This window comes from Sapajus apella, unplaced genomic scaffold (genome assembly GCF_009761245.1).
Source record: "Sapajus apella isolate SASKATOON/1434 unplaced genomic scaffold, GSC_monkey_1.0 scaffold37, whole genome shotgun sequence".
Lineage (NCBI taxonomy): Eukaryota > Metazoa > Chordata > Mammalia > Primates > Cebidae > Sapajus > Sapajus apella.
The window spans coordinates 14,308,960-14,329,920 of NW_022436977.1; the positions used below are offsets into that span (position 1 = coordinate 14,308,960).

The following is a 20,961-nucleotide window of genomic DNA, read 5'->3' on the forward strand; positions in this document are numbered from 1 at the left end:
TTTTTTTTTTTTTTTTTTTTTTTTTTTGAGACAGAGTCTTGCTCTGTCACCCAGGCTGGAGTGCAGTGGCACGATCTTAGCTAACTGAAGCCTCCACCTGCCAGGCTCAAGTGATTCTCCTGCTTTAGCCTCCCAAGTAGCTGGAATTATAGGCATGCACCACCACACCTAGCTAATTTTTGTATTTTTTAGTAGAGACAGGTTTTTACCATGTTGGCCAGGCTGGTGTGGAACTCCTGACCTCAAGTGATCTGCCCACCTCGGCCTTCCAAAATGCTGGGATTACAGGTGTGAGCCATTGTGTGTACCCAGCCTGTCTCCCCTCTTAAGATAAAACAAAGAAGCTAATAATTGAAAATGTTACTAGTAGATGATGTTTATCACTTTATTCCTCAGAGTGATCTATTCAGAACAACTACTTTGTGGATATGCTAGGAAAAGTAAGGAAAAATCTAGTGAGCTTAAAATGCTTGCTAAGTGAAGTATCATAAGTGTGTGTTATTTAGGGGACAATTGCAGTTTTACACCTGAGTGGACATTTAAAAAATTGATTACTCTTGTCATCCTCACTCTCAAGATATGCACTAACACAATGGCTTTATAGGTGAGGTTTACTAAAACTGTCAAAAAATAGCTAATCCCCACCTTACATAAACACTCTCAGAAATAGAAAAAGAAGGGAAGCTAGTCAATCTATTTTATGGGACTAGTTTTCTCTGACATCAAAATTTGACAGAGATAGTAATAAACCAATGTCACCTTTTTTTTTTTTTTTTTTTTTTTTGAGACTGAGTTTTGCTCTTGTTGCCCAGGCTGGAGTGCAATGGTATGATCTTGGTTTACTGCAACCTCCGCCTCCCGGGTTCAAGTGATTCTCCTGCCTCAGCTTGCCAAGTAGCTGGGATTGCAGGCATGTGCCACCACACACAGCTAATTTTTTGTATTTTTAGTAGAGACAGGGTTTCACCATGTTAGCTAGGCTGGTCTCAAACTCCTGACCTCAGGTGTTCCACCCACCTTGGCCTCCCAAAGTGCTAGGATTACAGGTGTGAGCCACTGTACCTGGTCCAATCTCACTTTTGAGCATAGGTGCAAAATGCAATATTTACTAATAATACTAATATTTACTAATTTATTACTGGTTAAAATTCACTAGTATAGTAAATACATATGCATCATGACCAAGTAAGGCTTATCCTGGGAATACAATGATGATTTAAATCAAAAAGTCTTTGAATAATTGGTTAAATTTACATATTAGAAGAGAGAAACTATATGATAGTCTCAGTGGACACAAAATATTTGCCAAAATTGGATACATTTCTACTTAAAAGCAAAGAATGCCTTAGCAAAATAGAAATGAAAGGAAGATAACTTGATAAGGAGTATCCATCAAAACCCATAGCAAACATTGCATACTCAGGGAAATTTTAGAGACAATCCTGTTAAAGTTAAGAACAAGATAGGATGCCATGTAACACTTTCTATTCAACACTGTGCTGGATTTTCTACTGGTGTCATAAAACAGGAAAAAGAAATAGGAGGTCAAAGAAAATAATCATTTTGTGTAGGCAGTGTTGTCTACATAAAAAAATCCAAGAGATGCTATATAAAATATATTAGAATTCATAACAGAGCTCAGCAAAATGTTTCAATTGGAGATTAGTATACAGGGATCAGTTGGGCTCCTTTGCATCATTAATAATTTAGAAACTGTAACAGAAAATGTACACTAACAGCAGCAACAAGAACTATAAGGTAGCTAGTGGTAAATCTAATAAAAGATATGCAAGAGCTTTATGGAGAGGACTGTAAATATGACTGAAGGACACAGAAGGAGATCTGACTAAATGGAGAGACATATCATGTTAATGGAGAGGAAGATTCAGTATCATAAAAATACCAGTTTAGGCCGGGTGCAGTGGCTCACACCTGTAATCCCAGCACTTTGCGAGGCCAAAGCAGGTGGATCACCTGAGGTCGGGAGTTCGAGACTAACCAACAAGGAGAAACCCCATTTCTACTAAAAATACAAAATTAGCTGAGCATGATGGCACATGCCTGTAATCCCAGCTACTCAGGAGGCTGAGGCAGGAGAATCACTTGAACCCAGGAGCTGGAGGTTGCTGTGAGCTGAGACAGCACCATTGCACTCCAGCCTGGGCAACAAGAGGAAAACTCTGTCTCAAAAAAAGAAAAAAAAAAAGAAATCAGTTTACTTCAGATTAACATAGCATTCTCATGGCATTTGATCATATGATCTTAAAATTCCTATGGAAGAATAAAGGCAAGAATAATCAAGACAGTTTCTAAGCAGAATAAAGTGAGGGTGACAGAGGGCACTTCCCTTGCCCTATCATGACTTATGAGTTAATTAAGAAAATATGGTTTTTGGGCTGAAATAGACAAATGGAACAGAGGAAAAAAACTCAAAAACAGATCTATGCAGTATAGAAACCTGATTTGAAAAGAAGGGGCCTACCAGATTGGTAGCAGAAGGATGAGCTATTCAATAAATAGAATAAATTGTGGGGAGAAAAAGATTCCCAACCTCCTGCAATATGTATGGATAATTTTCAGATTAATTGGAGACCTAAATGTGAAAAACAAAACCTTTAAACCTCTGGAAAATATATGATTATCTTTTATCACCTCATGGCAAGAGAAAAAATTTTTAAATGAGATACAGAGACTACCAACCATTAAGGAAAAGATTGATAAATTTGACTATTAAAAATTTAGATTTCATTTGACTATTAAAAATTTAGATTTCTGGCTGGACACAGAGGCTCATGCCTGTAATCCCAGCACTTTGGGAGGCTGAAGCGGGCTGATCACCTGAGTGGAGTTCGAGATCAGCCTAGTCAACGTGAAGAAACCCCGTCTCTATTAAAAATACAAAATTACAGGCATATGCCTGTAATCCCAGCTACTCAGGAGGCTGAGGCAGGAGAATTTCTTGAACCCAGGATGTGAAGGTTGCAGTGAGCCGAGACTGTGCCATTACACTCCAGCCTGGGCAACAAAAGCAAAACTCTGTCTCAAAAAAAAAAAAAAAAAATAGATTTCTGTCCTAAAGACACCATAGTAAAGTTAAAATATAATGCTACAGACTGGGAGGAGATAGTTGCCACCCCTGTGATCAGCAGAGGCTTGGTATCATAAGCAAAATGTACAATAAAGAAAAATATATGTAATTCAGCTGAAAAAAAATGAGTAAATTATATGAACAAGCAATTTGCAGAAGAGAAAAACCTTAAAGGCCAATAAACACAAAAATATATTGACTCTTACTAGCAATCAGGGACTGCCTATTAAAACAAGGTACCATTTTATACCTATCAGATGGGCAAAAATTAAAAAGTTGGATGGTTTGAAGTGTTGATGAGGAAGTGGAACCACAGGAACTCAGACACTGCTGCTGGGAGTGAAAATGAGTGCAGTCCCTCTGGAGAGCTATTGGCAGCCCTTGCTGCTGCAGGACTTGGCAATCAAGTTCTAGGTGTAGACCCCAGGAGACTGTTGTGTATGTGTACACAAAGAGACATGTTTGTGGACTTTTTTGCTTGCAGAAAATGGAAAGAATTTCAAAGTCCATCAGTAGGAAACTTGAAGATATAATATATTTATATAAGCAACTAAATGACTAAACAGGATACATCTTGAAAACAGGATGTGGAATAAAGAGATGCAGAAGGATCTGTGTAGTAGTATGACACCTTTTGTGTGTAGTTTAAACATGATGTTGATGCATGCATACTCACAAAATGAGAGAAAAGCATAAAAACATGATGGATGAAACAAAAATACAACTTCTGAAGTGCAGTTCGATCTGGGAGCTAGAAGCAGAAGAGAGGGAGTTGAACGCAGAGAGGGCTTTATCTCTCCCTGTCTTTGAGGGTAAAATATTAAGAATTTTTCCATCTGGGTGGTGTTCACACAGCGTTTGTTAAAAACTGTGTTCTGTTTTGTCCATATGTTTTAAATGCTTAATATTTAAAATATTAAGAATTGTTCCATTTGGGTGGTGGCCACACAGTGCTAAATTATCTTCTATTTTGTCTATATGTTTGAAATGCTTGGTGGTTTTTAGAAAATTAATTCTTGTGAGGGAAAAAAACTGATCAATCTCCATCCTAAAGTGGGCAGTAATTCAGCAAACATTTAAACTAATTGATGTTTGTCACTCCGTGCATCGCAGCTTGGTGTGGCAGGCGGAAGCACTGGACTCAGGCAGACTCTGGGGCAGACTGCCCAATCCAGTTCTGCCACTTTCTAAATGGTAGATTCAGACAAGCTACTTAATCTCTCTTTGCCTTGGTTTCCTTGATGTGAAATGCTGCATCTACTGCTATTGCTGACATTAGTGCCTACTTCATGCAGTTGTTGCAAGAATGTGATGGCTTAATTGTGCATAAAGCACACAGAAGAGTGAGCACTTTATTATTATTATGACTGAATATGATCTACCATTCAGAGAGACACTAGTTATGTGTTGGATGCAAGGGGTGGGTGGTGGGTGGGGATGAATAGCTTTGTTTAAAGAAATCATGTAAGTAGATGTTGTTTTTAGTGATGGTTACTTTTCTGCAGTGAGCCAAAAATATCTCTCAGATCTCCAAAATTAACCTGTTGATTTGGATATGATTCACCTCCCCAGTGGCTTCACAAGTATCTGCTTCAGTTAGCTCTGGTAAGTAAAATTATCAAACACTGATTCACTTTTCAGAGCTGGCTGTAAAATCAATATGAAAAGCAAAATCAATATATAACTCTGTTGAAATAGATAGAATTCCCTCTATAATTGAAAGCTACGTCTATCTTTAAGTCTTGATGAATATGTGCTATTCTATCAAATAAGATTGTCCCTTTTGTATTAAAAAAAAAGTGATGAAATACAACTCTTCTAGGTAGGTGGAGATTTAAATTGAGGCCTTTAATGTTTCAAATAAGTGAGAAATCGCAGTCATTAGGGAGTCAAGGGCAATTTTTCCAAGGCAGAAGCAAGAAGGCAATGACTGCAGGCTTTGGTGTTTGGTGAACTGGGGCCCAGCTGCAGCTTTGCCGCTTACTAGCCACTTAGCTTGCAGTGAATTACTTAAATTGGCTGTGCCTCAGTTTTCTCATCTATAAAATGGAACTCACAGTCCCTCTCTTGAGGAATTGTTGTGAGGATCAAATACATGATATATAGCACCTCTTGTGCCTAGTCTGTACTCAGCAGTTGTCCTTATCTCTGACATTATCATTAATTGCGTTACAGATTGCTCAGTGCTGATGGGTGGTGGATTGGAGGCTCTAAAATAAGATGAGATAATGAGTTAAATGGTTTTACAGCTCTCCCTGCCAAACTCTTTTCACTTCAAGGCCCAGGAATAGGGGTAGGGGAAATGTTTTCATCTTGAAGACAGTTAAATGCTGCTTTTCAAGTGTAATTATTCAATGTAAGACATTGAAGCAATCTGAAATCATGTCCTGTTTTGACACCCATTGCTTTTGTATGTTCTTATTCATCACCCTCAAAATGTCCAAAAGAGTTGGGAAATTTTGTCATGTTTGATGCCCCCAAAACATACAAATCCCCATTTCTGGCCTGTGGATGAATGAATCTCTGGAACTGTTCAGCTACCCAGGATCTCAGAGGCACCTAAGCCAGAGCTTGAGTCAGGAAGGCTGGTCATATGGCAGAGGGGGTGAAGACTGATGAACCAAGAATCCCTGTTCTGTGTTTGGTTGTCTCTGGTAATTGAGGCCTTCATCCTTCCAACCTCTGCCCGGTCCTACTGCACCCAAGCCTGCCTCTCCCTCCACCCTAATTTTTAAATAATTCATTCTCTTGATGAAAGAAGAGTGGTAGATCAGGCATGGTGGCTCATGCCTGTAATCCCAGCACTTTGGGAGGCCGAGGAGGGTGGATCATGAGGTCAGGAGTTCAAGACCAGCTTGGCTAACCTGGTGAAACCCCGTCTCTACTATTACAGGTGGTATGCACCTGTAATCCCAGCTTATTACAGGAGGCTGAGGCAGGAGAATCACTTGAATCCGGGAGGCGGAGGTTGCAGTGAGCTGAGATCAGACGACTGCACTCCAGCCTGGGAAACAGAGCAAGACTCTGTCTTGCCAAAAAAAAAAAAAAAAAGGAGGGACGATTTGATGGTGGACGACAAAGGTGAGAGAGACTCCCAAGAGAGATATAGTGTGGCTCTGACTAAAGTGAATAGAGAATCCACTTTAACCAGCTAAATGGATGTGTTTGCATTTTGAAGGAAGAGCCAACTTATCCCTCAATATAAGCCCTAGTGGGCTAATTATGTTAGGAAGATGGGTCTTTTCATCATCTCTTCCTTACTGGAAAGAAACAACATTTGCAGGGGAAAATGGGAAGCCCAGGGTAGGACAGGTGAGGTTTGAAGTGTCCTGCTAGACATGCTGGTGTCACCATCTCCACCCAGATCTTCCACAGTTACCTGGAACTTGGACTGAATTCATCTTCCCTACAGGCTGACTCCTCCTCCAAGATGCCCATTTCAGTTGGTGGCACCTCTATATCCATTCACCCCATCTGTCTCTCAAGGTAGAAGAAACACTCACCGTCATCTTTGACTCATCCCTGAACCCCAGCAATCACCAATGCTGTTCTTTACTGTGCTTTCTCCCTGTCACCCAGAGAACAAGCTAAAGATCAGAAACACAAGAAGTTTAACTATTTTTCTAACTGCCACGGTTTCCTACTGCCTTTGGGAGATATCTCAAGGCAAGTAAAAGGGTTTGAGATCTATTCTTCACGTTGTCCTGTAGAAATGTTTGAAATGTTGATGGCCCATTTCTTGTCAGATCTTATTAGATCATTACTTTTCCTTTAAAGTGGGGCTGCAGGAAAGCTCTTGCCAAGAGGAGGGATAATTGTCCACTCTGCATTTTCCTGCTGTTCACATGAGCTTGTATGATTAGCGTCTCGTCTTCAGTCCTCAGTTTTGTTTCTTTCAGGAATCTTTTGAAATCACTGGGCTATTTTGCAAGGGCTAGTTTAGTTAGAATGAAATAATATAATCAGTGAGTCTGTTTAACCAAGCACACATAAACATATGCTGAAATAAATCAAAACTGCTGAGAGAGAACAAACAAGTGAGGGATACACTAAGCATCTCTCCCTACCCCATGTCGGGGATCTTTCCCTTGTTCCTCAGAATGCCACACAACAGTGGGGCCCAAATCTGTCTGTGTATTAAATATTAGTAAAGCTTAATTTATCTCATTACAAAAAAGGAAACCTAAATAGAGGTTCTAAGAGTTCCATTTTGTGCATCCAACCAGTGGTGCCTTGTAGAGTCTACTGTCTTTTAAGTCGTGGGTCCCACAAGCTGACTGCTTCCTTGGCAGGTGGTGAAAATTTGGAAGACTTCAGGTCTTCCCAGAAGCAAGGGTAAGCTCAGGGTGGCTTCTTTGGAGGGTTGGGAAGGGACCAGACCCAAGAAAGAAGTCTTCAAGGATATGCTGCGAAGTTAACCCTGAGTCTGAAAAATCCATTCCCTAACCTTCTAAATCATCTATGTTTTACCATGGGTGCCTTTTAAAGTGTCCCTAAATGCCTTTTGTAAGCCTCAAAAGTGCCATCTCACTCACGTATGAAAGGAATTGTACTAATAAAAGGCACTTTTCAAGAGCTTCTAAGCTTTGATCATTTCTTCATGGGGGAGGGGAGGATCAAGGTGTGTGTGGGTTTTTTTTTTTTTTTTTTTTTTTTTTGCTTGTCTCTAATTCAAAGAGAATTAGAGACACCCCACTATCCCTTAAGGATTTCATTTCATTCTACCTCCTCCAGCTCCATGTTCTTTCTTTAGAATTCTAGGAGTATACAAACAACATTTTTATACAAGGGATGAAAAATGTTTTCTAGTTTGACTCCACTGGAGATGCAACAACTCAATGAGTCTCTCTGGAAACCACAAGTATGTTAGCTTCACATTTCAAACACTACTTAAAGTTCCTTAATGGTCCTGCTCCCACAAGTACTTAGGGACAACCAAAAACCTAAAGCAGAGGCAGTGTTTTTTTGAGGAGGCGTTTTAGCTTTGTCACGATATCCCATCCTGCAGACCACCATGCCTCACCACTACAAGAAACACCTTCCTCATTATTCACCCACAGAACAGAAAAGGAGACGGGAAGGGGCAGGGAGGCCATCACTCCACTCCCTGGCTCCTGGCCACTAACCAGTAGTGAAAGATGGAACATGAGGGATGTGACAGGTTCAGTTAGCTTTTCTGGCTGCATAAATGGAGCAGAATGGAATTTTTCTGATGCATTAACAGCCTGAAGGTTCAAGTTCAGGCTGGACGTGGTGGCTCACGCCTGTAATCCCAGCACTTTGGGAGGCTGAGGTGGGTGAATCACAAGGTCAGAAATTCGAGACCAGCCTGGCCAACGTGATGAAACCCCATCTCTACTAAAAATATAAAAATTAGCTGGACATGGTGGCACACACCTGTAGTTCCAGCTACCCGGGAGGCTGAGGCAAGAAAATCGCTTGAACCCAGGAGGCAGAGGTTGCAGTGAGCCAAGATTGCGCCACTGCACTCCAGCTGGGTGACAGAGCAAGACTGTCTCAAAAAAAACAAAAAAAGTAAGTTTAAAAAGTTCAAAGTAGTTTGTGATCCTGTTCCATCTCAAAGGAGGCTTGCCTGAAGTTCTCTTTTTTGTTTTTTTCAACAATTAAGTGTAAGTGATTGAATGCCAGAAACTTGGACTACCAGGAATCTCCCTCTGCCCAGGGCTCTTACCCCATCCTTTGGGGCTTCCCTTCTACCTTGTCTTCTGGGTCCCCTGCCTTGACAGATGATGCCCATTAAGCACTCCAGATTGTTTTCTTCTGGGAACCATCTTTACTTTTAACTTCTGCTTGACATTTTTAGTTAATTCTCTTTCCTGCCATTATCTTAAGCTATTTAGAGAAGTGAAGTAATTCTGATGTATACTGGCTATTACAAATAATTTCCCATTTTATAATTTTGACACAACTATCCACACTTACATTCAAGTTTTCCACACACTCCTTAGAGAAGTTTCTAAGTCCTGTGAAAAAGAGGGGAAAATAGCTGTCCCCTCACCCTGTCCACTCCCACATCCTGGAGTGATGCTCAGAGCCCTTTTCTGGGCTATAGCTGAGAGCTCAGAGCCTGGCATCTTTCATAATCATCATTTACTTTATTTTTCTCAAAATTTATTACCTTGTTCTTACCATGCTGAAGCTTATCTACCCACTCACCCAGTCTGGTAAAGATCTTCCTGCTGTTTATCACCATCAGCTTTGCATTGCACCATCTGGAAGAGCTTAGTGTTTTCTAGAAACATGGAAACATCACTTATACTCTGGCTGAACATCATTTATAAAAGCGGCAGCTCAGACTGGCCCTAGCACTCTTCCATGCAGTGCAGTTCCCCCCCCCCCCCCCCCCCCCCCCCCCCCCCCTTAAATTATCTTTTGCTTTCTCTCTCCAGACTAGCTCACCGCCATTGTCACACCATTCTCCCAACATAGTCCTGGTGTGTTTCCTTTCTCGTAAATGTTCAAATGGTCCTTATTCTCAGAGCCTTTGTATTATCTTTGCTTGAGTTCTTCTGTCAATCTTGGTTTAAGGAAGCCCCCTGTCTTTCTACCAGGATGAATTTGCTATCACTGCATAATCACATTTTTATGTCCATTCTGAGATTCTGAGGTATTATGAAAAATGGGAACTTTTGTTCAAACTTAGTTAAAAGAATTATTCCTGGCCAAAAGAACTTTCCTAGGGCTTGTATACAGAAATAAAAGAAGTTTTTACCAAGACCTATCCTCCATCTTTTGGTATTTTTCCATTAATAAACCTGGTCCACTAGTTAGGCCTGTTTCCCCAATATCCCACGTACACCCGTGACCTTGACTCCCAAAGCTTAGCTCATCCTCTTTCTCTCAGCCTGCAGTGTCCCTCCCTGCTGGGTCACCAATAGGCACCCTGTACAGAAGCCTGAGGCAGAAGGATGGTTAAAAGCAAGCCCAAGATTTCCATGTGCAAAAAGTCTTCCAAATGGGACTGCTCTCTCAGTGCCTCTCTCTCCCTTATATAATTTGTAACATTAGGTATGCAAGTTGGAAACAATGGTATCTCCCCACCTTCCCGATTAATCTCTGAGAGTTGTAAGAGTGTTCTGTTGACCAGTGTCTTTTTTGATATTATTTCTCTCAGTCCTATCCCAGTATGTCCTATAATACATGCCAGAGAATGTGATATATATAATATATTTATATGCATATGTATATGTCCAATAAGTTTGAGAAGTGGTAGGCTAAACAAAACTATGCAGGTATCTTTACCTACATAGAATGGTGAACTGTCAAAAGCAAACCATAATATATTGTCATCTACAAACTCATTTAACCGACCTCAAGGCCTTCTTTCCTGGAGCATCTAAAAGGACGAGCGCTCTATGGGATACATGTTGGAGCACACTGTTGTAAATCGGGGGTCCTACATTCATCATGTCAGAATCACTTAGGGAGCTTGTGACAATCTGGGGTAGAATATGGAAATCTGCTTTGTTGCTGTTTATTCTTAACCTTCCTGGTGATTTTGGCGGTCTATAACATTTGGATTCCTCTGCATGAGTTTTGATCTTTAAAGCTTCAGAGATGCTATCCCTGTGACCGTCCTGAGCCCTCAGTGTAGAATTTTATACCCCAAATTACTTGCAGGTAAATAATAAATTTTTATACAAGAGAGATGGCTGGAAGCTTATCAGGGAAGCCACCCAGAGCCTTTGTGACTTGGGGAAAAACACTGGCCTGTATCCATGACTTTAGAAACCACTTCCTAACATAATAGCTGTCCCTACCTACATGCAAATCTACCTTCAGAGCCCATTTAGTTTACCCCAGCTATTCTCACTCATCCCAGTGTGGGCTGTTTCACATGTTTCTGTATTTTGTTTCATTGTCTATATCTGGCCTCACTGCGGGATCACATTCAGAGCAAGACATAACTGAATACTTTTCTTGGGATTTCTTCATAGCTCTGGATATATAGTCAAACTAAGAGTAAATGCTCAATAACTGCAGAGAAAACAAGGGACAAAAGGGACCTTGGTCTAAAAGGGACAAAAGGTTGGCTCTAGAATTAAAAAGCAGGTAGAGTGGGTGATGAATGTGGCAAGATGGGTAGCTACTCAGCTTCCCCTGCTGAGATAGGAGCTTCTTAAATGGTATCATCTTCCTCCACTCTGAAGTTGTGTCTTTGTTACTTCTCTGTTCTTCACATGATATATATATCACTAGTAGTTACGGAATAGATAACGAACTTGTCCCAATTTGTATGGGGCATTTCCAATTTTGGCAATAAAAGTCCACTGCCTGGGAAAGCCCTCCTTACTGGCAAACTGGACATTTGGTCACTCAGGAGGCAAAAATAGTTCCCTAATCAAAAAAATCAAGACTGCTATATCTCATTCTACCCACTGAATACATTTCCTATTGCTGCTGTAACAAATTACCAAAAATTAAGTGGCTTAAGACACCAATTTATCATCTTATATTCCTGGAGATCAGAAGGCCAAAATGGATTTTGCAAAGCTAATATCCAGGTGCTGGCAGGGGCTCTGTTTTTTTTTGTTTTTTTCCCTAGAGGCTTCTGGGGAGAATCCCCTTGCTGGCCATCTCCAGCTTCTATAGGACACATTCCTTGATTCTGACTTCTTCCTCCATGTTCAGAGCCAGTCACCATGTCACCCCATCCTCTGTTTTCATCATCACATCTCTCCCAACTCACTCTCCCACTTCCCTCTTTCATTCTCAATCACATCTGCAAAGTCCCTTTTGCCATACAAGGCAGCATATCCAGTGGTTCCAGGGATGAGAATGTGGGTATCTCTGGAGGCCTATTCTACCTACCACACCCACTTCTCTCTGGGAGTTGATAGAACACCTTAATGTATTAAAGAAATATTTTTAAAATCTCATAGAAAATAAGCTATTTCACTTTGCTTAATCCGTGTTTTTCAAATTTATGTAATCAAGAAATTCTTTTCTTCCCAAGAAACACTTCTTAACATTTCATGGAAGGCTGCTGCTCTTGCAAAAGAGTAGGATTCAGAATGGTAGATGGGCAGACTGCAAGTCCAGAGACATTCCACAACATGTGCAGAGTTTTGAGGGAAGCAAGTTATAGATCCAAACTCTTCTTGACAACTTCACTACATATTCTTTGTACATATTATTATACAAACTCGTCTGCCTAAGAAGAAACCTAAGGTAAAGGCATGGTGGATCTCCCTTTCTTCTTGTAGCCTCTACCTCCTGAGCTCAAGCAATCCTCCTATCTTAGCCTCCTGAGTAGCTGAGACCACAGGTGCATGCCCGGCTAATTTTTTATTTTATTTTATTGAGACAGGGTCTCACTCTGTCATATAGGCTGGAGGGCAGCGGCAATATCACGGCTCACTGCAGCCTCAACCTCCTGGGCTCAAGCCATCCTCCCACCTCAGCCTGTCAAGTAGCTGAGACTTACAGGTGCATGGCAGCACACCCAGCTAATTTTTGTATTTTTTCTAGAGACAGGGTTTTGCCATGTTGCCCAGGCTGGTCTCAAACTCCTAGGCTCAAGTGATCTGCCCAGCTCAGCCTCCCAAAGTGCTGGGATTACAGGGTATAGTGGCCAAGCAAAAAATCCTAATGGGACATTTTGCCCTGGGGTACAAAACCTCCTGGGTCAAAGAGTTGATGTGAAATTTGCCTTGCCAATGATGACTCTTTTGATAAGGCACCATAACCCACCCCTGCCCATCTTATTTAGAGGTACATTTCCACTAAAACTTTATTTCTTATGTGTAGTAAGTAGTTATTGAAGTTTTGATATTTTATATCATACCTAAAATATTTAAAATGATAACTCACTCCAAAGAAAAATTTTTAATTTTTGCTTAGAGATTTATGGTCCCTGGAACCTTCCTTTAATTTAAATTTAAACCCATATGCATCCTTTGGTTGTAGAGAATTTGATGGATTGATCAAATATTTTCAGGCATAAGCACATACATGCATTTAAAGTGCTGTGGGTGAAGTAGAACAGAGATAGGATTTCAAGGAGAAAAAAGAACAATGTAACATTTTTAGAGAAGACCTTGTTCATGTCATTTTTAAAGTGTTATATAATGGGTATTATATAACAGCAGTAATTATGTTAATTGGACACATTTAAAAGAATGATTTAACAGGTTAGTTTGAAAATGTCACTATTTACATTATCTAGAAATTGTATCTTTCCTAACTAATCTTAACATGAAAAATACTTGCTGACAAGTTTTTAAATATTCAAGAAGTTACACAGTTTTAAAAATTCTTTTGGGGGCCAGGCACAGTGCAGGTTCCTGTAGTCCCAGCTACTTGGGAAGCTGAGACAGGAGGGTTGCTTGAGCCCTGGAGTTCAAGGCCAGCTTTGAGGGCACCATAGTGAGACCCCCATCTCAAAGAAAAACAAAATAAAATAAATGTTGATAAATTTAATTAATTTTTTTTTGTTGTTGAGACAGTCTTGCTCTGTCAATCAGGTTGGAGTGTACAGGCGAAGTCTCAGCTCACTGCAAGCTCCGCCTCCTGGGTTCAAGCATGTCTCGTGTCTTAGCCTCCCAAGCAGCTGGGACTACAGGTGCGTGCCATCATGCCTGGCTAATTTTTGTATTTTTAGTAGAGACGGGTTTTAACCATGTTGGTCAGGGTGGTCTTGAACTCCTGACTTCAACGGATCCACCCGCTTCAGCCTCCCAAAATGCTGGGATTACAGCATGAGCCGTAGTACCCAGCCAATTAATTATTTTTTTAAAAAAATTGTTATGGGGATATGTGAGGTCTAACTACTGGTCCAGAGCAGAATGGAGAAAATGCTGGCAGTACAAAGAGCAGGGTATGGAATCAGGTCACCAGGAAAGCCTCCAGAAAAATGCCCACTTCACCCAACCGAAAGAGTTAAACAGGGCCTGGCACAATGCCAGCACTCCCTTCATTCAGCCAACACCTGCTGTGTGTGGCCAGTGTGCCAGGCATTGGGAGTAAAGTCGGGCTTAGACGTGACTCCCTGCCCCCAGGCACTAAACTGCTATTGGATACATATGTAATTGACCTGCTGCTTCTGGGTAACTGCATGTTGGCTGCATTTCTAGAGAGTCTAAAGACCTTATTCTTGGGTAGTTTTTAGAAGCTGTGACTGACTACAAAGCCATGACTCATTTTTTTATATTCTAGAATGAATCAATCTAGATTCCACTATTCCTATTAGAATAGTCACCTGAGGAGGCATATGCTTATTTCAGTGACAGAGGAGTTGCTCAAGTCTTTAAGCTTCATCTGTGGAATTGACTTCAAAGCATACAGTGCAATCTTTTGAATATGCTTAGTGCTTGTAAATATTTGCTTTTGGAGAACAACTTTGATTTTGCAGAAAACAAAAGCTATTCACACAAAACTCTGGTGATCATGGTAGTTGATGAGACTGGGCAGGAATATCATTTGACTCAAACTCTGGAATGATATCAGTCAGGAAGTTGGAGATGTCTCATAGTAAAGAAGAGTCAGGAGAGACTGTTCATTCCTTTTATGTTCTGCATGATGAATGTTTATTCCTTTTAGCACTGAGGCAGGAGGGAAAATCCTGGCCATACCATGGTCACTTGACTGTGAAGTTGCTTAAAGATTCTGTTGTCTCAGACTTTGGGAGAGAGCTTGCTGGGGCTGTGGAAGGCCCCTGGTGCTCACTGCTTTAGTTCTGCTGACCCCGCTGCAGCTACCCCATGCCAGGTTGTACTGTGGAGGGACCTGTAGCTGGAAGAAGCCAGAGAGCAGAAATAGCTGTCCTTTAAGGACCCAGGGCTGAAGGTATGTGGCTGGGTAAGCCATGAGGGGACATGTAGGCCCTGTGGAGTCCTGACAAGCAACAAGGAGGAAGAGGCCCCAAGTTGGGGAGGGTTACAGGTTGGGAAGAACAATGAATAATTGTTCTGAGAAATGGCTAATCACAAACCTGCAGGCACAGCCACCTCATTCTGTTTGTGGTCCCAGCAGCAGAACCTCTTCTGCATGTAGTTTCCTCCTGCACAACCCTATAAAACTTCCTCCAGCTCCTGCCTCTTTGAAGACAGCCCCTTCTCTGCTGTGCTGCCTGTTGTAACCTTGCAACATATTTTCATACTTTCCCTAATAAATCTACCTTTCTTTACCTAAAGCTGTCTTGGCAAATTTCTTTCCCACCATGACACCAGCCCCAGCTAGTTGTATTGCAACACGGCCTTTGTTTAAATTGTGTTTGAGTATTTACTGAGTCTGTGTCTGCAAGGCCGGGGCATCCACTGATTAATCACTGCCCACTGAAGGAATGAATACAGAGGAAAGAAAGAGGGAGGGGCCAGAAAAGAACAGAAGACAGGGCATGTAGCCATCACTCTGTCTACTCTACCTATCCTGTCACTCCTGTGTGAACACAAAGCACTGGACAAAAGCTCTTGGGATTCTCAAGGACCCTCAATTCTCAAATGAATATTGAGTATAAGTTTGGTGTATACTGTATTTTACTACTTTCTTATTCTTCTGCATTTCTCTGGTATTTTACTCAACAGATACCATTTCCTATACCCAGAACTAAGCTAGGTGCTGCAGGAGACATTCTCTTTGTCCTTGGGTAACTTGAATCTCCTTGGGAAGATAAGAACAATATGCATATATACTGTAGAGTGAGGATGGCCAGTGTGTTTCATTTCAGATGTCAGCTCCAGCTAATTGGTGGCCTTGTGGAGTATTTCATCAAATCAAAGGCACCCTCAATTGTAAGATGCCATTTTATGTGTTCTAAAGAAAGAAAAAAATGGCTGGCTGCAGTGTCTTATACCTGTAATCTCAGCACTTTAGGAGGCTGAGGTGGGTGGATCACAAGGTCAGGAGTTCAAGACCAGCCTGGCTAGCATGGTAAAACCCTGTCTCTACTAAAAATACAAAAAATTAGGTATGGTGGTGGGCACTTGTAATCCCAGCTACTCAGCAGGCTGAGGCAGAGAATTGCTTCAGCCCAGGGGGCAGAGGTTGCAGGGGCCAAGATCGTGCCATTGCACTTCAGCCTGGGCGATAGACTGAGACTCTGTCCAAAAAGAAAAAAAGAATGAAAAAGAAAATAAAATAAAAGGAAAAGGAAGGAAGGAAGGAATGAAAAAAGGCAGAAAGGAGGGAGAGAAAGAAAGAAAAGGAAACAAGCTGTAAGTTAAATTATGAACCATTGCTTTTTCTTACTTAGAATTTTTATTTATACTTATTGCAAGAGGCTTTTTAGACTTATTTGCATATAATGTGGGTTTTTAAAAACATATATTGCTCTCACTTATAAAGTAGAAAATAACAGCAAAATAAATTGGGTCTGGTTTTTCTAAGCTGCTTCACCTTCAGAATACTACTCATCTGTAGCATCTTTGACATGGAGTTATTGATGTCTGTGTTCCCACAGTACAACTCTCTATGCCATCAAGAGTATTCAGACTGCAACAATTCTTACAAAAATTTCTCTTGACTTGCTCCCAAATCTCTGACACCTTTGTGTAAATTGATGTGCACACAGGTAATAACAGCCACAGTACAACAGCTACCTGGCAACAGTGAGTGAAAGACCCATCCAATTTCTAATATTTCAAAAGCAAAAAAATACCTCTTAGACTCAATGATATGTGGGTTCTGAGACTCAGTCAACATTACTGTCATGATCAACTATCCACGTCTGCCCTGGGAATGGGGTTGACATTGGGGCTACATTCTCGCCACTAAGCAATAATTTGCTCCTGTATAGTTTGCAAAGCTGAATGGTTTCCAGTGTGACAGCAGTGGTAGGGAGTTCTCTGTGAGCTAGTAGAATCAGGAAAGCTTTATGAATGAAGTAGGTATAAAAAGGTAAGATCTGGCCTGGTTAAGAGGACATGACCTCCATCAGAGGAAACAGCATAAGCACAGTTTAGAGGATTCAAAAGGGTAAACAGACATGTCATGTGGAGAAGAAAGTAGGGGAACTAGGGTTGGCTGGGGTTTAGTTAGGGAGTTGGGGGATATATATAAACACATGAGTTTTTGCTCTAAGAACATAAGTTCAAGTTAGTGTGTTTTACTTGTGGGAAAGTAATAAACAGTTCTTATATCTTTAAAACATTTATATCTTGCCTTACCATAGGTCCTGATGTTTTTAGTTCAAAGAGTCTTGCCCTTCAAGCCCAGAAGAAGATTCTAAGCAAAATAGCCAGCAAAACTGTGGCCAATATGTTGATTGATGACACCAGCAGCGAGATCTTTGATGAGCTCTACAAAGTCACCAAAGAGCACACTCACAACAAGAAGGAAGCCCACAAAATCATGAAAGACTTAATCAAGGTGGCAATCAAAATCGGGATTCTCTACCGGAACAACCAGTTTAGCCAAGAGGAGCTTGTTATCGTGGAGAAGTTCCGGAAGAAGCTGAACCAGACCGCCATGACCATTGTCAGCTTCTATGAGGTGGAATACACCTTTGATAGGAATGTGCTCTCCAAGCTGCTGCATGAGTGCAAGGACCTGGTGCATGAACTGGTACAGCGACACCTGACATCCAGGACCCACGGGCGCATCAACCATGTCTTCAACCACTTTGCCGATGTAGAATTCCTCTCAACCCTCTATAGTTTGGATGGAGACTGTAGGCCCAACCTCAAGAGGATTTGTGAAGGAATCAATAAGTTGCTAGATGAGAAAGTCCTTTAAATGCCTTGCCTCCTCCTGGACTTTGCTGCTTTAAAGTTACAGTGCCCAACCATAATCTGGGTGAGAATCAAGAACACAAGCAGAAACCCTTGTCAAAGATGTCCATGTTCTGTCCTGTTCATCCCTCATCATGCTGTTCATCATGCTGATGCTGATGCTGATGCTGAACTGAGCTTAGATGTGTTTTTCTTCTGAGCTCTCTAGCAAAGTTTCTACTTAAAATCACCTCTGTGTAAGCCCAAAGGACATTTCCTCTATTTTAGGCAGAAAGTCTGTTTTGCTCATTACAGTGCGTGCAGTTTATCTTACAGAGTGGGAGGAGCACTGGACTGGGAGACAGAGGACAAGGATTTGGTTTCCAACTTTACCAGTTAGGACTCTATCCTCTGCATTCTGGAACCATGATGCCTGCTTGTCTGCCTCACAGGCTGTTGTGAGGACCAGATGAGATAATGTATGTTCATGCTTTTGGAAACTCTAATGTAAGGTCTTAATATTTTTGTCTTCTGAGTGTGAGGGGATAAACCTGGATGTAGAATATTAAGCAGCATAGGAGAAAAGAACAATAGAATCTAATGGACTGGGTTTGCAATCTGTCTCTAAATGCACTGCTTCAGACAAAGTAAAATCCAAAGGTGTGAAAAAGTGTAGCTGCAAATTGGAAAAATGTTTTTCAAGAGTTATGTTTTTGGCCCGGCGTGGTGGCTCACACCTGTAATCCCAGCACTTTGGGAGGCCTAGGCAGGAGGATTGCCTGAGGTCAGGAGTTCGAGACCAGCCTGGCCAACATGGTGAAACCCCGTCTCTACTAAAATTACAAAAATTAGCTGGGTATGGTGGTGCATACCTGTAATCCCAACTACCTGGTAGGCTGAGGCAGGAGAATTGCTTGAACCCAGGAGACGGAGGTTGCAGTGAGCTGAGATGGTGCCACTGCACTCCAGCCTGGGCAACAGAGCAAGACTCTGTCTTTTTTTTTTTTCTTTAAAAAAAGGTGTTTTTAAGGTCTTAAATGTTTAGGTTTATGATCCTGCGGAGGGAAACTTTCCATGGGGTGTGGGGAGAGAGTTTTCCACCCATAACACAGAAACAGAAGCACTGTGCTCCCTCTGCAGGACCAGCCTTCCCTTATCTAAGGGGCATGGAGCTCGGAGAGGCTTTATTCCACACGCACAGGAAAGTCAGGCAGAATGAACCCCTACCAATCTTTCTTGGCCTTTCACAGTCAGTATTTGCTGTTGTCTCTGGTTCATTAATAAATTGAAACTACCCTCCAAACAAGAGATCTTAGAGTTGTGATTCAAAATAAAATTCCTTGGAGTTAAATACAGTGTTAAGAATAACAGGATTGAAAAGAATAAGAAAATGAAGAGTAAGAGTTCTGCACTCAGACCCCAAGGGACAGTACCTTTAGAGGAGCACAAGCAGGTGTTTCTGTGAGATGGTCAATGGGGAGCTAGCCCATAGACACAAACCGCCTTCTCCAAATGTCACAGCCTTGCTTTCACAGTGCAGCTTCTGACATCTTTTCATCATAGTCTTAACTAACATCAGGACAATGTACTTCCTTTCAACATTGCCCCATATTAAGAGACTTGCTCCTTTTGCCTTTCCTCCTATCCTCCTGTGCTTCTCTCCGTCTAATAATAATGTAAAAATACCATACTAGCTCAGCCCTATGGTTCATCCCACCCCATGGTCTATCTCCAGCAGTAGCATCAAGAGATGGTTTGTGGGAAGGTGTGAAACGTGTGCACTGAGCCTTGCTGGCCATTCAGCCTCAGCTGGCTCTCATGTTAACATCATAACAAACCATCTGGTTATGTTCTTCGGCCATAGCACCCAGAATTAGTTCATAGGAAGGCTATTCAGTATGGAATATGGAAGAGTAAAACAAACCCCTGTTCTCCATATTGGAAAAACATGGCCTAGCCCTCTACTCAAACCCAAGGTCTGAACAATGATGCCCTGTGCACACCTGGCCTGGGGAGGTGGTTGGTCATTTGGCACTGCTGGTAGGAACTACAGGCAGTTCGCTCCCCTTCCTTCCCACCATACTGCTGGACTATGAGGCACCAGTCCAGCAGTAGCTGGATTTTCTCATGCAGAGTCCTCAAGGTTTGCCTTGATGTATTCATCTGACTAAGGATTGTTTTCTAGTTCAAGAGATGGTTCTAGAAGTAGGTTCATTGTTCATTAAATGGACCATTACAGAGAACTCAGACCCAAGAGGAATGAGTGGACCTGTCTTCTGTCCATGTGAGATACAGTGAGGAAGAAGGCAGGATCCCCAGCTAAAGAAGGTGGTGGGTTCTCTACTGGCTCTGCAGGCTACAGCACAATAGTGTAGGAAGAAGGATGAGTTGGGTTCTGACAGCCCACAAGTCTCTAAAGAAACTGGGTGGTCCTTCCTGCTCTGGTCAGGGAAGGATGAACGATCAGCACTTCCACCAGTGGATCTCAGCAAGTACAATGGCAGAATGTGGACCAAAACATTTTCTATTACCTTAGGCTCCCCACTGAGGGAGCTGGTGGGCTCTCTACCTGAGACCCCCAGACTTATCAGCAGCCACCAGTGGGGAGCTGGGCTACCTGCACACAAGAACTTCTCTAAAAATACAAAGCCAAAACCAATCCCCTGTGCACATTTCAAACATACAATTGGCATCTAAATCAAGTGATTCTTGAGTTTCATCAAGCAGCTGAAAGGCCTACAAATTTCAAATACTTTATATAACAATCTAAAGACCAAAGCAAACATCTCATTATACAGTCCTATTGGTTTATCCTGAGAACTCTAACCACATCACCTGGTGATCCTGAAAGGCTGTTTTGGCTGAAAAAAAATGTGACAGAGGCCAGTAGATGCTTTGGAAAGCAGGACTCTAGATGTGCATTTGTGCTCAGAACTCTGTACAAAATTCTCAATATTAGAACCCACAAAAGCAGAGTTAGAATAGCTATATTTTTAGGCCCTAATAACAAACATATCATTTTGCAAAATGATGGGAAAGTAATTTTAAAAGAAGCAATGGTACAAGATGGCTCAACTAATCCTGCCACACACAGACTTCAGACAGCAATGCCTGGCTCAGCAAACCAAGTAGGGGAGAGACATTCTTTTAAGGGTAGGTAATGGCAGGAGCAGGTTGAATCAGTCATCTGGAAACATCACTGGG

General features: G+C 41.7%; 1 protein-coding gene across 3 annotated transcripts in view; it reads left to right on the plus strand.

Moving 5' to 3' along the window:
- TNFAIP8L3 (TNF alpha induced protein 8 like 3) overlaps nucleotides 1–19,399 on the plus strand; it is a 41,232-nt gene extending 21,833 nt beyond the window's left edge. For 2 of the 3 annotated variants that reach the window (XM_032297472.1, XM_032297473.1), the window contains exon 2: nucleotides 17,220–19,399. In XM_032297472.1, coding sequence (XP_032153363.1) covers nucleotides 17,220–17,782 — 563 coding nt within the window. In that variant the 3' untranslated portion in view covers nucleotides 17,783–19,399. Of the gene's footprint in view, nucleotides 1–13,808; nucleotides 15,841–17,219 lie in introns of those variants that run through there. The other variant, XM_032297471.1, reaches the window with a different exon arrangement.
- The last annotated feature ends 1,562 nt before the right edge of the window (nucleotides 19,400–20,961 follow it).